This window comes from Entelurus aequoreus, linkage group LG18, assembly GCF_033978785.1.
Source record: "Entelurus aequoreus isolate RoL-2023_Sb linkage group LG18, RoL_Eaeq_v1.1, whole genome shotgun sequence".
Lineage (NCBI taxonomy): Eukaryota > Metazoa > Chordata > Actinopteri > Syngnathiformes > Syngnathidae > Entelurus > Entelurus aequoreus.
Window position 1 is genome coordinate 49,382,675 of NC_084748.1, and position 12,515 is coordinate 49,395,189.

At 41.7% G+C, this 12,515-nt stretch overlaps 1 protein-coding gene across 1 annotated transcript in view; it reads right to left on the bottom strand.

Moving 5' to 3' along the window:
• The window catches only part of LOC133634235 (proteasome adapter and scaffold protein ECM29-like), an 86,832-nt gene that overhangs the window by 46,962 nt on the left and 27,355 nt on the right, over positions 1 to 12,515 (bottom strand). Inside the window, exons 18-29 of the mRNA XM_062027347.1 lie at positions 11,581 to 11,791; positions 11,414 to 11,505; positions 10,252 to 10,386; positions 10,024 to 10,183; positions 9,783 to 9,955; positions 7,554 to 7,655; positions 7,348 to 7,471; positions 3,949 to 4,094; positions 3,821 to 3,875; positions 3,635 to 3,749; positions 3,488 to 3,556; positions 1,784 to 1,901 (exon numbers count right to left, since the gene is read on the bottom strand). Coding sequence (XP_061883331.1) covers positions 1,784 to 1,901; positions 3,488 to 3,556; positions 3,635 to 3,749; positions 3,821 to 3,875; positions 3,949 to 4,094; positions 7,348 to 7,471; positions 7,554 to 7,655; positions 9,783 to 9,955; positions 10,024 to 10,183; positions 10,252 to 10,386; positions 11,414 to 11,505; positions 11,581 to 11,791 — 1,500 coding nt within the window. The remainder of the gene's footprint in view (positions 1 to 1,783; positions 1,902 to 3,487; positions 3,557 to 3,634; positions 3,750 to 3,820; positions 3,876 to 3,948; positions 4,095 to 7,347; positions 7,472 to 7,553; positions 7,656 to 9,782; positions 9,956 to 10,023; positions 10,184 to 10,251; positions 10,387 to 11,413; positions 11,506 to 11,580; positions 11,792 to 12,515) is intronic.

Genomic DNA, 12,515 nt, shown 5'->3' on the forward strand with positions numbered 1-12,515 from the left:
ACAATACGAAGGTCCTGAGTAGTCGTGAGTTCAATCCCGGCCTCGGGATCTTTCTGTGTGGAGTTTGCATGTTCTCCCCGTGACTGCGTGGGTTCCCTCCGGGTACTCCGGCTTCCTCCCACCTCCAAAGACATGCACCTGGGGATAGGTTGATTGGCAACACTAAATTGGCCCTAGTGTGTGAATGTGAGTGTGAATGTTGTCTGTCTATCTGTGTTAGCCCTGCGATGAGGTGGCGACTTGTCCAGGGTGTACCCCGCCTTCCGCCCGATTGTAGCTGAGATAGGCTCCAGCGCCCCCCGCGACCCCGAAGGGAATAAGCGGTAGAAAATGGATGGATGGATTCACGTAAGAGACTAGACGTATAAGATTTCATGGGATTTAGCGATTAGGAGTGACAGATTGTTTGGTAAACGTATAGCATGTTCTATATATTATAGTTAATTGAATGACTCTTACCATAATATGTTACGTTAACATACCAGGCACCTTCTCAGTTGCTTATTTATGCCTCATATAACGTACACTTATTCAGCCTGTTGTTCACTATTCTTTAGACATTTTAAATTGCCTTTCAAATGTCTATTCTTGGTGTTGGCTTTTATCAAATACATTTCCCCAAAAAATGCAACTTATACTCCAGTGCGACTTATATATGTTTTTTTCGTTCTTTATTATGCATTTTCGGCAGGTGCGACTTATACTCCGGTGCGACTTATACTCCGAAAAATACGGTAGTTACAGGATCATACATTGGTCATATTCAAAGTCCTCATGTGTCCAGGGACATATTTACTGAGTTTATAAATCTTCGTTCAATGAATGTTCTGCAATTTGTCGTACCCAAAGTAAGAACTGAACTGGGCAAGAAAGCATTTAGGTTTTCAGCAGCGAAGGCTTGGAATAACCTACAATCGAATATTAAACTTCAAACCCTTGTTACGTTGAATGAGTTTAAAGCTTCTGTGAAAGGACTGCAGTCTACCTTGTCTGTATGCACATGTGTTATGTGAGCAAGTTTTAATGTCGTAAATGTGATGTTTTATGTATTTGTTTACTGTTTTTAATGTAACCTTGCTGCTGCCCTCTTGGCCAGGTCTCCCTTGGAAAAGAGATCTTTGATCTCAATGGGATTTTACCTGGTTAAATAAAGGCTAATAATAATAATAAACATAATATACATTTTTTTTAAACAAAAGAAGATATTGTGATGCCAAAAAATATTGATGTGTAATTATAGTAGTATCAACTAGATACGCTCCTGTACTTGGTATCATTACAGTGGATGTTAAGTGTGGATCCACCCATGGCGTGTGTTTACATTTTGACGCTGGTGCTATGGTGTGTAGTGAAGCATGTTTAGCTATTCCTCGTCCTGCAGGGATGATACTTGTAAGAGTGGTGGATACTTGGGGTGGCGGACTGGTACTTTTCAGAGGCGGTATAGTACTGAAAATGATTCTTTAGTACCGCGGTACTATACTAATACCGGTATACCGTACAACCCTATGTGAAACACACAAAAATAATAATAGTGTATACAAATATGAATATTGCCATCCAAAACATGTCCTGATACAAAAAAATATCCACCAAAAATATTTCCCATATGGCAATATTTGAAAGGTGACACGGTGAAGGACAACTGTGTGTGTGCCGTGTTAATATTACGTAGCACAACACACCAAGATTAAAAGTGCCTGACTTGTTTATCTTCTTGTGTGGAGTCTGGTACAGATTTAGAAAACCTTCATGTGTGCAGCAGACTTCAGGAGACCAATACCTTTCGGGAGTTCCACATGGCGTGATGGTTGGCCAGGTTCATAAACTTGTAGACCAGATCGGGCTGGTTCAGGTCGCTAGCCAGCGAGCAGAGCTCCTTGTATGTGGACAGGTTATGGCTGTGGGGGACAAGGTGAGTGACAAACATGTGACAAATACTTCACAATGTGCAACACGAACGAGGGCTGCACGATTCATTCGTTCATCTTAATTAGTGCCACAACTTGACCGCAAGGATCCGAGGCTTTTTTCTCCACCTTCACCGCCATTTGAGTGACAGACATGTTGGCCAATCAGAATGGTTGTGTTCGTGTCTGGCTTCCAACAGGGAGAAAGAGGTCTCACTCTGTGCATATTTAACAGAAGAATTAACTGTACGGAGCGAGCCCTCTTTTCACTCATTCACAATCATTGTCTTGGCGGGTGGACAGCGAGGCCGCCAGCTTTACACAAACAGGAAGTACGGACAGAGAGCCTCGCGACTCCGTTGTGAGAAGTTCTGCAGAGCAAGGAAAAAAGTACGATTTCAAAGCCAAATGTCCTGTTGTGGGAATATTCCAGCTTCAAACCGGGTGGGCAATATGAGCCCATCAACACGGACCAACGAGCGAGAATGCCGTGATCGTGTGACGGCAACTGGGAAAAAATGCACTTTAAGATGTTTAAGTTGTGAAGTGAATTATATTTATATAGCGCTTTTCTCTAGTGACTCAAAGCGCTTAACATAGTGAAAGCCAATATCTAAGTTACATTTAAAGCAGTGTGGGTGGCACTGGGAGCAGGTGGGTAAAGTGTCTTGCCCAAGGACACAACGGCAGAAGCTGGGATCGAACCTGGAACCCTCAAGTTGCTGGCACGGCCACTCTACCAACCGATCTGTATATTATATTTTAGCTTACAGAAATTAGTCCATTTTATTTTTTGTTTGTTTATTTATTTAGAATAAACGTATTTACCTTCCAATGACAGTACAATGGTAAACAATTCTACAGTAATGAAAAATAAAAGTGTATATCATTTTACATGTGATGACTTGCATTGATAGGAATCAGACAGTAGTGATGATAACGTCCACATTTTCAAATGGAGGAGAAAAAAGTCCTCCTTTCTGTCCAATACCACATGAAAGTGCTTGCTTTTTGTTTATCCAGCTTCCATACTCCTTTTTATATACTTTACAAGAAATACATTGGCGGCAAACTCCGTAGCTTGCGTGCGCTAGCTTTCTGAGACTCTTATTTTGTTAGCGCAGGCAGGATGAAGCAGGGCTTTTATTGTGAAGACAGGAACTGTGCAGTCGGTATTTAGAGTTTTGACGGCAGGTACGGCGCGAGACTCTGTTGAAATAAAAAGTGTTTCTCGCCTTCCTGTCGGTCGATTTTTCTTAATAATGATCTGGCAGCCGCCGTGAACGTCAATCAAGTGACGTCTTAGTGAAGTTTGATGATCCATCATTTTTAGGTCTATTTTTTTAATACCTGGCTGGGATGACTGACACACCCTCCACCATCCACCGTTAGCTCGCCATCCACGTAATGGCCACACCTGGCCTAAAAGTAACATGTCTTTCTTCACTCCTTATTTTAGCAGTTTTACATATGAAATACAAAAATTGCAAATCGAATCGCAATTTTGGAGAGAAAAATCGCAATTAGGTTTTTTTCTGAAAATGGTGCAGCCCTAACATGACCAGTAGATGACTTACCCATCAGGTGTTTTGCCCAAACCGTCTCCTTGGAACACCTCCGTGTCTTCTGAGACAGCATGTTTTATTCTATTTGGACACATTAGCTAGCGTGAATGTCGATCTTACGGCAGGAAGGTCCATCTATCTTAATGTTCATCCTCTCACCTTTTGCCGGTCATGAGTGTTTCCACCAGGGTGGACACCAGTTCTTGCTGGTCTCCTTCCCCGCCCATCTCATAGACCAGTCCAAGGCCTTTCGATGCCACATCCTGACTCAGATCTAGTTCACAGAATAGATTAGTTGCAACAATTCCCGACTATTGAAAAAAGTGGTCAGGATAAGTGTCCTACCATCCGGTTCTGAAAGAACAGAGATGAATGCCACCTGGATCTCCTTCAGATGGGACTGCAAGAGAATAGACATGACTTCTACACTCAGTAGGACTGGTCCTGCTGACTTAAGGAAACACAACACATACTTTGATTTCCTTGTGTTGGCTGAGCTTCTTGACCAGGGAGAGGAGCCAGATGCACGCAGCCTGTCGGATGTGAGGGTTCTGGCTGGGTATGTACTTGGACAACACCAAGTTGAGGACCCAAGGAACCATGTCATTGTTTTTCATATCTGGCAATGAAAGATGGTGTCGTGACCACGATTCACTGATGTCAAAGCTCAGATAAAAGTTGCAAGGGTATGATTAGCCTGGTTGTTGATGTCCACGATATACAGTCGTGGTCAAAAGTTTACATACACTTGTAAAGAACATCATGTCATGGCTGTCTTGACTTTCCAATCATTTCTACAACTCTTATTTTTTTGTGATGTAGTGATTGGAGCACATACTTGTTGGTCACAAAAAACATTCATGAAGTTTGCTTCTTTTATGAATTTATTATGGGTCTACTGAAAATGTGAGGGTCAAAAGTATACATACAGCAACATACATTATCAATTTTGGTGATGTAGAACAGTTACCATGCAAGAAGGAAGCCCTTGCTCCAGAAGCCACACCTTAAGGCTCCTCTAAAGTTTGCTGCTGATCACATGGACAAAGATAAGACCTTCTGGAGGAAAGTTCTGTGGTCAGATGAAACAAAAATGGAGCTGTTTGGCCACAATACCCAGCAATATGTTTGGAGCAGAAAAGGTGAGGCCTTTAATCCCAGGAACACCATTCCTACCGTCAAGCATGGTGGTGGTAGTATTATGCTATGGGCCGGTTTTGCTGCCAATGGAACTGGTGCTTTACAGAGAGTAAATGGGACAATGAAAAATGAGGATTACCTCCAAATTCTTCAGGACAAGCTAAAATCATCAGCCCGGAGGTTGGGTCTTGGGCGCAGTTGGGTGTTCCAACAGGACAATGACCCCAAACATACGTCAAAAGTGGTAAAGGAATGGCTAAAACAGGCTAGAATGAAGGTTTTAGAATGGCCTTCCCAAAGTCCTGGCTTAAACGTGTGGACAATGCTGAAGAAACAAGTCCATGTCAGAAAAGCAACACATTTAGCTGAACTGCACCAATTTTGTGGTCAAAAATTCAAGCAGAAGCTTGTGGATGGCTACCAAAAGCGCCTTAGTGCAGGTAAACTTGCCAAGGGACATGTAAGCAAATATTAACATTGCTGTATGTATACTTTTGACTCTCACATTTTCAGTAGACCCATAATAAATTCATAAAAGAAGCAAACTTCATGAATGTTTTTTGTGACCAACAAGTATGTGCTCCAATCACTCTATGACAAAAAAAAATAAGAGTTGTAAAAATGATTGGAAACTCAAGACAGCCATGACATGATGTTCTTTACAAGTGTATGTACACTTTTGACCACGACTGTGTGTCCCTACCATCGTTACTGATATGTACCTTAGTTGTGTAGCAAAACACAGTTTCAATCATCAAGTCAACAAAAACAAGACTGAGCTATCACTTTCATGGCGTTGAATCCATGAGAACATGTCATGACTCCAAAGAAACAAGATCATATACAGTGGTACCTCAACTTAAGAGTGTTCTGAGGTAAGAGCTGTCCCTTGGATTTAAGTTGCAAGCAAACAATTCAGTTACAAGCATCCCCGCCATTAGTTAGCACAGTGAACCCTGTAAGCTCCGCCCATAACACCCTGTCTTAGTCGCTAACATTAGCTCAGGGTTTCCCACACATTCATTTATTTGTGGCGGCCCGCCACGAAAGAATTACGTCCGCCACAAATAAAATAAAATAAAAATAAAAAATACAAAATAAAAATAATAATAATTATTATTTTTATTTTTGTCCTCTCCAGCTTCTCAGGCAAATCATATAGTTGATGTAGATGCCCATATCGGCTGTTCAGATTTACTTTACAAAAGAGAAGTGTAGGATACTTCTCTTGTTGCCTTATTTGTATTTGACTTTATTAAATGTATTTATATTAGAAACACAACATGTGTATATAACAAAGGGTGCAAAGTCTGCAGGCAGTAGGAAACACATGGTTAAGTGTAGGGAGTAAAACTGATGGCAGTCTAAAGTTCAAGATTTTTGGAGCTCTTTGTTCAGTGGATCAGATGTTTGATGAAGCTCTGTGTCTATCTACCACCACTACTGTTTTCTGTTTATTTGTTACTGACTGTGGCAGGACACCTCTGCCTCTGTTTCACTTTATGTTGCTGGTAAATAATATGGTTGTAGTAGTAGGCTAAAGTTAAATTATTTAGTATGCACTAATTAAAGGGGCAGAGCTTTGACACATTTTAGCTTTTATATTTTATAAGATATATTTTTTGTAAGAACCACAATTAATAAATATATTTCAGTGAATAACTTATTGTTCAAATCTGTATATAAATATGTACATAAAGTGTTGAAATTATATTGTAAAATGGATGGATGGATGGATGGATGGACGTTTAAAACAAAACTGTTATTAATGATATACATTTTTTGAGCCTTTTTAGAGAAAATCAAATCATTGTAGTAAATTATGCAAATTACTCGATGATGTCATGGTGACCACGCCCATAGCCACGCCCCCACCGCCACAGGTATCTTGGCAGTTTATGGGAAACACTGTTAGCTCATAGCGAGAGATGGACATAATCTTCCAAGCAGGTGAAGAAAGTGTGAAGGACAGTGCTGAGAAGAAGAATTTGATGATATTCATTGAAATACTTAAAGAAATCATCAAATAAGACATGACAGAGAGTTGCCTGCTGCTAGTCTGCGCCATACAGAAGCAGAATTAGTCTGCTGCTAGTCTGCACCATACAGAAGCAGAATTAGTCTGCTGCTAGTCTGCGCCATACAGAAGCAGAATTAGTCTGCTGCTAGTCTGCACCATACAGAAGCAGAATTAGTCTGCTGCTAGTCTGCACCATACAGAAGCAGAATTAGTCTGCTGCTAGTCTGCGCCATACAGAAGCAGAATTAGTCTAACGTCAGCCAAGTACTGTAAATAATTTCTCACCGGAGGATGTTTATCCATGAAAATATGGAAAAGCTACTGACGGTGTGTTTGACGAACAGGAGATACTGCTGAAGTCCATGCTGCACATGATTACTACGTGACTTCATAAAACTGCTGTCGTTATTCTATTGTATCTTTTCTATACAGTATTTCCTATCTTGAAGTGTATTTTTCTTTTAAAAAGCATGTTACTGTTCAAATTGTACTGTTTTAGGGGGGGCCCAAGCACCAATTGAATTAGTTTCAATGGGAGATGTTAATTTAGGATACAAGTGTTCCGAGTCCAGCACAGAACCGATTAAGTTCATAAATTGAGGTACTACTGTATCATGTAGAAATCTGAAGTACAGTTACAAATTACACAAGTTTGAACATGACCAAAACAATACATGTTTTCAAGTGACTCGGTGCAGACTATACTTCTTACTTGGTGGTGGGCTGTACTGGTCTTCAGTGCAGGTCCATGGATCTCTTACAGCTCCAGATCTGGTGCCTAAAGCTGCATTGGTGATGGCCTCTCCCACTGTGAACTGCAACTCCACTTGCTTGGCCTGTGAGATACATCATGTGTAAGGATCATTGACACCAGGGCTGTTGTACTAAACTCTTTACATCCAACACAATGTGGCTCACCTCCACTGAGTCCATGAGTCCTTGTAACAGCTTCTTCTGGTGTGGGAAGTCTCCGTCTCCTACCGGTAAATAGCCCAGAGTCTGGATTGATCGCTCCTTGGCCTAGATGAAGAACATGGGAAGATGAAGACGAGCAAGATGAAGAACTCATGTTAATGTGGGGTATGTGCACTGCACCTACAAAGTATTCACAGCACGTCACTTTCCCACATTTTGTCATGTCACAGCCTTATTCTAAAATGGAATAATTCATTTTTGTCTTCAAAATTCTACACACAATACTCTAACAATGACAAGGTGAAAAGTTGTATTTTAATTTTTGTAAATGTATTCAAATTTAAAAACTAAAAAAATCACATGTATATACAGTAAGTATTAACAACTCAGTACTTTGTTGATGCACCTTTGGCAGAAATTACAGCCTCAAGTCTTTTTGAATATTATGCCACAAGCTTGGCACACCTACCTTTGGGCAGTTTGGCCCATTCCTCATTGCAGCACCTCTCAAGCTCATCAGGTTGTATGGGAAGTGTTGATTTTCATCCAGGATGTCTCTGTACATTGCTGCATTCATATTTCCCTCTATTCTGACTAGTCTCCCAGTTCCACTGAAAAGCATCCCCACAGCATGATGCTGCCACCACCATGCTTCACTGTAGGGATGGTACAGGTGGTGATGAGCGGTGCCTGGTTTCCTCCAAACATTCACACCAAAGACTTCAATCTTTGTCTCTTATCAGACCAGAGAATTTAGTTTCTCACGGTCTGAGAGTATTTCAGGTGCATTTTGTCAAACTTTTGACTAAGAAATAGCTTACGTCTGGCCACTCTACCATCCAGACCTGATTGGAGGTTTGTCCTTCTGGAAGGTTCTCCTGTCTCTACAAAGGAATGCTGTAGCTCTGACAGAGTGACCATGGTCTCGGTCACCTCCCTGACTAGACTAAGATGGATGCAGCAATGTACAGAGACATACTGGATGAAAACCAACGCTTCCCATCTAACCTGATGGAGGGAAAGATGAATGCAGCAATGTACAGAGACATCCTGGATGAAAACCAACGCTTCCCATCCAACCTGATGGAGAGAAAGATGAATGCAGCAATGTACAGAGACATCCTGGATGAAAACCAACACTTCCCATCCAACCTGATGGAGGGAAAGTAGAATGCAGCAATGTACAGAGACATCCTGGATGAAAACCATGGCTTCCCATCCAACCCGATGGAGTGAAAAATGAATGCAGCGATGTACAGAGACATGCTGGATGAAAACCAATGATTCATCCAACCTGATGAGGGAAAGATGAATGCAGCAATGTACAGACACATCCTGGATGAAAACCAACGCTTTCCATCTAACCTGATGGAGGGAAAGATGAATGCAGCAAAGTACAGAGACATCCTGGATGGAAACCAACGCTTCCCATCCAACCTGATGGAGGGAAAGATGAATGCAGCAATGTACAGAGACTTCCTGGATGGAAACCAACGCTTCCCATTCAACCTGATGGAGGGAAAGATGAATGCAGCAATGTACAGAGACATCCTGGATTAAAACCAACAATTCATCCAACCTGATGGAGGGAAAGATGAATGCAGCAATGTACAGAGACATCCTGGATGAAAACCAACGCATCCCATCCAACCTGATGGAGGGAAAGATGAATGCAGCAATGTACAGAGACATACTGGATGAAAACCAAGGCTTCTCATCCAACCTGATGGAGTAAAAAGTGAATGCAGCAATGCACAGAGACATCCTGGATGAAAACCAACAATTCATCCAACCTGATGGAGGGAAAGATGAATGCAGCAATGTACAGAGACATCCTGGATGAAAACCAAGGCTTTTCATCCAACCTGATGGAGTGAAAAATGAATGCAGCAATGTACAGAGACATCCTGGATGAAAACCAACACATGCCATCCAACCTGATGGAATGAGAGAAAGTGCCCAAAGATAGGTGTGCCAAGCTTGTGGCATTGTATTCAAAAAGACTTGAAGTTGTAATTGCTGCCAAAGGTGCATCAACTAAGTATTGAGTAAAGGCTCTGAATTCTGATATACATGTCATTTTTTAGTTTATTATTTAAAAAAATAACTTTTCACATTTTCATTATGGGGTATTGTGTGTAGAGGTTTGAGGACAAAACTGATTTATTCCATTGTGGAATAAGGCTGTGGAGAAAGTGCAGCGCTGTGAATAATTTCATTGAACCCGTTCACCTTTGCACTCTCTTTGCCCGAGGGAATGCGAGCCAGCAGGTTTTCCACGACGGACAGTTTAGTGAGGCCCTCGCCCTCAGGAGGGATCAGCAGGGGGCCATTCCGAGCAACTTCTCCCAGCGCTATGCTCGCTGCTACTGCCAACAGAGCACTGCTGCTGTCCAGGAAAGACCCTTCATTGGGACACACACTTCAGTTTAACAGCCAGGAAACAAAACGCTGCTGGAGTATGTATGCATACCAATGGTCTTTGTTGCCATGGCAACGATGTCATCATCGTCTTGCGAGGTGACACACTCCTTGTCCACAGGCGCCTGGTATGTGGCACTTTTCTTTTTGCTCATGTACCTTCCCACCATGTAGCCCAGAGCCAGGACGGCACCATGCTGGGTCTCGGGACTCTGGATTTAGATTGTTCATGACTTGAGATACATGGAAGGAAATCTTTTACGGCGAGACGGTGGCTTACGTGGTTGTCTTTGGTGATTTTCAGCAGGTTGTGCACGGCGGCCTGCAGCTCATTGCCCGTCATGGTGGACACCACCACAGCGTACAGCTGGGCTGCCAGCTCCCTCATGTCCTCCTTGTTGGTGTTCATCAGACTCTGGTGAGGGAAACATCTGAGTACATCAGGGATTTATGCTGCCATTTGCAATACGACCATCCATGACGGACATCGGCCGATACCAATACCGATCACATGATATAACTGTAATTTTTCAAATGTATTTATGGTGATCAATAAATACATTATTATGAACTATGAATCGCTACTTTTTTCCGACGGTTTGAACCCTGCGGCTTATGAAACGGCGCAGCTAATTTATGTGTCTTTCTTTGCTGAAGCCATAATGCAAACAGTTTTCATAAGCACATGCAAAAACACAAAACGGGTGTGTTGGGGTTTGTGCTTTGGCGCCATCTTTGAACTGGAAGTACAAGTGCCGTTCCATCTTCAAGCCGTCCATAACGTCTCTACTCGTATGGATTCTTCATTCATCACTCCGAGCCATGTTTGTAAGTTTTACAATATAACTAAAACAATTCGTACTTACTAAAGCGTCCCATGTGCGATGTCTGTAGGAGTGTTTTCATGCATATTTGTACGTGCTATCATAATGTAATCAAGCTAGCGTCGTAAGCATTAGCTAATATGATAACACGTCTACGAGTGTCTGAGTTAGTATTATTAACTTACAATGGCATTCCTAAGTGTTTATTGTCTATTGAGAGCGAACTGTGGTGCTGAATTTCCCCCAGGGATCAATAAAGTACTTTCTATTCTATTCTATCTATCACTAATACTTTTTAATATTCAAGTCACCAAATATAAATGGACAAGTGTTGGCTCATTTTGAATGTTTATTAGATTTTATGGGCGGAATAGTAGAGTTATAATTGGCTCCACTGTAAGCATATTCTTATTTACATTTATTTAATATTTAGAATGCATTAAAAAACATCCATCTGTCGTCATGTCATTCATAATGATTGTGAACAATAGGCAACATTCCAAAACAAGTGCAGTTCCCCTTTAACTTAGTGGACTGTACGGAGACATAATCAGCAATGGTAAGGTTTTCCACGAGAAACAGTGTATGCATAGCAGACCACTTGTTTCAATAAATCACCTTAATCCAGTCGATTTTATCCGCAAACTTGGGAGCCAGCTTCTCCGGGCAGACAGACACCATCTCCAGAAGACAGTACATTACAGGGATTCCTGTGAAATGAACCAAGTACCAGGATGTCACCTCAGTGTTTCAAGACATGGTATCAGAAAAGTGCATGCTGGTACCTCCTACAGCGGACAGCAGCTGCTGCAGCAGATCCATGTAGACTTCCACAGGATTGGCCTCAGTGCCCTTCCACCCCAAAGACTCAGAGGACAGCAGTGAGTGCACGTAGCGGCCGATGGCTGGCGCGTCGTCCTGCATGTCTGCAAGTTGGGCGGACAGCGGCGTGGCTCCGGCGCTGTACACCAGACACATCCTGAGGTAGAGCACCATCTGGGGGAGGGGAGCAACGTATGGCGCTCATGTTTTGTGTCGTTCTCGCAAGTTCCAGGTCGTAAACGGCTGTCCACGTGTCCCAACTTGTCAGATTACATCCTCAGCCATAAATTTTTCAGGTGAGAGGCATGATTTATGATATGATAAACTCACAGGGAGCAAGGAAGCAGCAGACCACTCAAGGATGTAAACATAGGACACAGGAAGTGATCACGCCGCTGCTACAAATAGTTGGTCTGCGTCAGCGCTTATAATAACAATGTCACTAATACTTGTTAATAGAGATGTCCGATATTATCGGCCGATAAATGCGTTAAAATGTAATATCGGAAATTATCGGTATTGGTTTTTTTATTATCAGTATCGTTTTTTTTTGTTTGTTTTTTAATTAAATCCACATAAAAAACACAAGATACACTTACAATTAGTGCACCAACCCAAAAAACCTCCCTCCCCCATTTACACTCATTCACACAAAAGGGTTGTTTCTTTCTGTTATTAATATTCTGGTTCCTACATTATATATCAATATATATCAATACAGTCTGCAAGGGATACAGTCCGTAAGCACACATGATTGTGCGTGCTGCTGGTCCACTAATAGTACTAACCTTTAACAGTTAATTTTACAAATTTTCGTTAATTACTAGTTTCTATGTAACTGTTTTTATATTGTTTTACTTTCTTTTTTATTCAAGAAAATGTTTTTAATTTATTTATC